This window comes from Fragaria vesca, linkage group LG2 (assembly GCF_000184155.1).
Source record: "Fragaria vesca subsp. vesca linkage group LG2, FraVesHawaii_1.0, whole genome shotgun sequence".
Taxonomy (NCBI): domain Eukaryota; kingdom Viridiplantae; phylum Streptophyta; class Magnoliopsida; order Rosales; family Rosaceae; genus Fragaria; species Fragaria vesca.
Genome location: NC_020492.1, coordinates 30,294,199 through 30,299,216, shown reverse-complemented (window position 1 = coordinate 30,299,216; position 5,018 = coordinate 30,294,199). Strand labels below are relative to the sequence as shown.

Here is a 5,018-nt window from a genome sequence, read left to right as displayed (position 1 = left end):
AGAGAGAGAGAGATAGATTATGTAATTGAATAAAAAAAATCGCATGTCAGGTCCAATCTTAGCCGTTGATAGTCCCATAAATATCTGTATCAATTTACTGTTATATGTGTAGTGACATTTCATATCACTTCTCTTGTCCAGGCAACATGGTAGCTATTGCTTATGACATCTTGGTATATACAATTAGCATAAATTAAAGACTTTACAAGAAAGCACACGGCTGATGGAGTACTTACATACCTGCTTTTCAGCTTCTCCTTCACTGATTGTACTTTGGAGCACTTTATCTGTCAACCCTAGTTTAATAAAAAAAAAAAAATTTAATAATCAATCTGTTAATAGAATTTTGTACCACATGCCATAAGGGTAGTACATTGACATTGATAGAAATATGAAATGAAATTATGACGATTACTTTTACCACTCTACTTACCACTATCTTTATGATGAATTTGACACCACTCTCCCATCCTATCCAAACACTCCTTACGTTGATGAATAACCAGATCAGGGCCCTGAAAGGACAAAAAACCTAAATAAAAAAGAGGAAACAATTATAATAAGGAGGGGAAATAGGAAATTACTTGCAAAGGCTAGGTAGGAATACTTAAAATTAAAATTCTGCAAAGGTGGTGACACAACAAATGAATAGATATATAAATCAGAAACAGAATAACTAATAATATTCCAATAAACCAAAAAAATTGTTTTCACTTGTACAGGTTTCATTACCACTTCCCATATCCATTTTGTTTTAATCATCCTTGAGATCATACAAGTTGAAGAAGCTAAACCTTCAAGGAGCCCTGCTCCCTGATGAAGAACATAAGCAACACAACCGCTATGATTTTAGTCCAAGGCCTCGTAAAAAGATTCCATGACCTTGCCCTACTCTGGCTCTCCTACATGATGTTAACCCTACTTGAGATCTGCTATGATCGGATTAAGCAGAAAATTAAACTAATGCCACCACCTTACTAAAATCATTCCTCCTACATATTTATTTTTTAGTGTACTTATGTTGGCTCCAACCAAGAAAATGGTTCATTGTATCTTTTAGAGACAAATTTCATGGTTGACGAAAATTTGAAAGCCATTACTAATCTCCAGGTTTGCGTGATGCAACATCACCCTGTGTTTGAGTGCAAGCCTAGAACCCTACTGGTGATAGGCTAGTAGTTCTTTCCTACTCTAGATTTTTCTCACCTTGTTCTACTCATTTACAAGCTACAAAGAAAATCATTTCTGAAGGTTTTCTGCTACACTGCTACTTGTCTTACACCAGTGAGGGATTGACTGAGAACCAGTGAGATGCTATGTTGTTTCTAATTATGCAGCAACTTGATGCAACATACACTCAAATAGCTGTCATGGAACCTCGAAGGGTTCAAATCCTAACAGTACCAGCCGTCGAGGAGATACTTTGAAAATACTACTAGCAAGAAGGACGAGAAAGAACCAGAAGTGAAGTCCCAACAATGATAAATGCCGGAAAATGTCTAAGGATTTTTTCAAGGTGATAGGGAGTCACATGATCCAACAGGAGATGATGCAGTATTCTCACTGCCTACACACCAGGATCAACAAACTCTAAGGCTTACGAATTTAAACCACTGAACACTTTGAATTAGGAATCACTCCCAGGTTTCTCACCAAAACTAGGTTTCACACCAATCCGGTAACAGGAAACTCAGAAACACTCTGATATTTGTTTTTTTATTCATCTAAACATAACATGACCAGCCATTCGGCACTTGAACTTATTTATACTAGAGCAGATAACTGAGATTAACTAGCATTAAAGACTCATTAGGAATAAATTTCCAAAAATGAAGCATAAGACCCAATAAAAGAAAATTTAAAACTTCTTAACTGAAATGAAAATCTGAAAAGACACAAAAAGCTTAGAGACCTCTAGAATCAGACTTAGCTTTCCCTCCAAGCAGCGAACTTTATATCGAGAGCAATTAATCAGGCCATATGCAAAGGGAATGATTAGGTGCTCTCTTTTTCCATTTATTTCGCTCATAAACCTTAAAAGCTTTGACTGTAATTTCCCCATCAGGAGATATCACAAGGAAAACAAGAGTAGACGTTCCTTATTTTGACGATGGCGATAATGGTCTCGATAAAGATGAAGTGAACACTTCTTCAATGTGTTGTACCACACATTTTGGCAACTGAATGATACGGAAGCGTAATCACGAATTCACAATAGTATGAGGCTCCAAAAAGCATCGAAAGCCATATGAGATAAGCTAGAATCCACTAGCAATTATGTTGGAATCCACCAAGTTTTTTGTTGAATCCCCAAGACTAAGGTTTCTCGAATCCACGAGATGTTCTGGAATCCACCAGGAAATATAAGAAAATTCCAAGTTTATTATTATCAATCACCTATCGTTACAATCTAGGAGGTGCTTTATACAGAGCAAGTAAAATAATTCTGATACAATCAGAAAACATAATCTATTCTAGACTACAACTAGAAAACCTAACAAAAATAAGATATGAAATCCTAGATACTAAAGAATATTATTCCAGATATGTATTTGGAATCTTAACCAAGATTTTGCTCGAGAATCCCGATATATCCAAAAGAGTAATTTACGATTAATTCTATCATTAAGAAACCTATTTGAATACCAATTATCAATATTCAAATCATTCTCCTTAATGCGACAATGTTTCTTCCTTTTCGGAATTCTTTGTTGAAATATGCCAAAATCTCGTCTTGTATCAGAAGTTGAGGAGAAACTCACATGTCTTTCTTTTGTTGGTGAAACCTAGCTCAAAAGCTTATATTGTTGGTGGTAGCTGCAATCATATTGTTTCCTCCACATAGAACATGTTGAAACCACTAGATATCCTTGTCAGAAAGAGATCCATAGGAAATCAAGTTTTTTGTTCAACTAGAAGAGAATATTTGGTTGACCAATATGGGTTCATCCAAGGCCTTGCAAACGAGATTACAGGGCGGAAGCACTAATTTTGCTTTGCTAGATGATAATGTTATTGTATTTTTTGTTGGCTCATCGCAACTGATTGTGGGTCATTCCTACATTAGGACAACCCTAGAGGGGAACTTCACCATATGGATGACATAGATTTCTAGGTTTAACCATCATCTGAGCTTCCGACCAAAAAGCAAGGAACTGTCAATTAACCTCTGTCAACAATTAAGGATCAGAATAGGAGGCAACAATGATCAAGCTTAAAGCTTAAAAGATTACCCCTCCTACTGAGCGGTCGGCAAACTACATTGAGATTTTTGCTTTATGAAAGGAGCAATATCTTTCTGTCTTCACCAAACTATGTGAGAAAACAGTATGATTGCAGCTACCACCAACAGTATGATTGAAGCAATATCTTCCATAGCTCAAAACCCTCCCTCACTGTACATCATTCCCTTAAACCTTAAGGAGCAGTATCTTTCACCTAAAAGTCAAGTTCTTATGTGACCATGACAATTGCAACATTAACTAAGACTCGGTATATGGCTGACAAAGTGAAAACTACAAGAACCCAATTTGAAACTAGAGGAACCAAACTATAATTGATCTTTCCAAAATAGATAGGCACGAACAAAGCTTATAGACAAAATAACCCTAAAATAAATATAAGATACTGCAAAGCAAGATTGCAAATTAATTTGATTTAAGAAATACCTCTATGGATTTGGTTAGTTTGCCATCAGTAATAATGCAAGCAATCTCCAGTATCCGATCAACTTCAACATTCAAACCTACAAGGCATATAAGTGAAGAGAACTGATCTTCATTTGTTCACTTACTAGGGCATAACTATAGAAATTGTTAATTAAACCGGAGACAGATAACAAAAGAAAATTTCACTTTAAACATACATGTGGTAGCTAGCATCTGAAATATTAGTCCCCCAGTCATAAATGATTTTCAATATAAAAAAATAAAAAGATGTTCCTATTGCACCTAAATGATTTTCCCTTGCTGGTATTTAAGATCAGGTGCCATAGTTTTTTTATCATTTTAGTCTAATGTGCTATTTCATCCACCTAGAACATGATAATCTAAAGCTTCTTGCTGCAAGCCCGTGCAACATTCCATGTAACTCGCATTATGTATCCCACATGAGAGGTATTAGGCTGGAGATGTAGGTCACGAAGGAATCTAGGTTGTGTGATTGTTCTCTCATTAGATTTTAGTGGATTCTAATCTGGACAAGAAGGTGCCTTTCGTCTGTGTGAACAGAATCAGTTCACAATGCAATGCCAAATTGGCAAGTCCTAGCATGCTTGTGTAAATTATGATAATCAAGCTTGCTTTAGAGTTACTTGTACTGGCTGAGTTCCTTACCGGTCATTTCCAAGTCAATCCATACAAGGGGCAGCCTGTACTCTTCATTTGGCAGCAACATGTTGTTGGCTTCCTTGTTCCTCTTGCCTGCCGCAAACAACAACTTTAATATTGAATGAGTAAGTGATCAAATAACATTGAATGGGATTTAGGGGGAACCTGCTGAAGTGTCCTGTACGGGCTTGGAAGTAGAAGACGCCCCTCCTATTTCATCGTCGTCGTCTTCGACGTCAAGGTTGAGCACAGAGAACGCGTTTGCCAGACGCTCCATTCCTCTCTACAGATTCTTGGCTTTTGCGGCTCGGCTCTTCTACCCCCTTATTTGGGCACCAGTTTTTTACTTAGGTCATTTATCAATTTTTTTTTTTCCGACCAATTCAAAATCATTTGAGCATTGGCAAAACCTGGGGGACGTTTGGTACACAGGACTCTCTTAGACGGGCTTATTTTTTATGATAGTCCTGCACTCTCTAAGCTTGGCTTATGTTATGTTAATCCCTGTCCCATGTTTGGTATTGCTTAGGACTAAAGGGCAGAATAAGCACAATAGTCCTATCCCATGTTTGTGATGCACTTGGACTATATTCTTTCTATATTAACAAGCTATTATCCAATAATAAGAGATTTGAAAACTTCAACATGAAGCTCCAATTCATACAACTTCAGCATTATTTTTTTTTTTGG

The 5,018-nt window shown here is 36.7% G+C and overlaps 1 protein-coding gene across 1 annotated transcript in view; it reads right to left on the bottom strand.

Annotated features, from left to right (window-relative positions):
• LOC101299262 (oligoribonuclease-like) overlaps positions 1 to 4,658 on the bottom strand; it is a 9,474-nt gene extending 4,816 nt beyond the window's left edge. Inside the window, exons 1-5 of the mRNA XM_004291671.1 lie at positions 4,494 to 4,658; positions 4,335 to 4,421; positions 3,669 to 3,745; positions 434 to 515; positions 241 to 296 (exon numbers count right to left, since the gene is read on the bottom strand). Coding sequence (XP_004291719.1) covers positions 241 to 296; positions 434 to 515; positions 3,669 to 3,745; positions 4,335 to 4,421; positions 4,494 to 4,605 — 414 coding nt within the window. The 5' untranslated portion in view covers positions 4,606 to 4,658. The remainder of the gene's footprint in view (positions 1 to 240; positions 297 to 433; positions 516 to 3,668; positions 3,746 to 4,334; positions 4,422 to 4,493) is intronic.
• Positions 4,659 to 5,018: the final 360 nt, after the last annotated feature.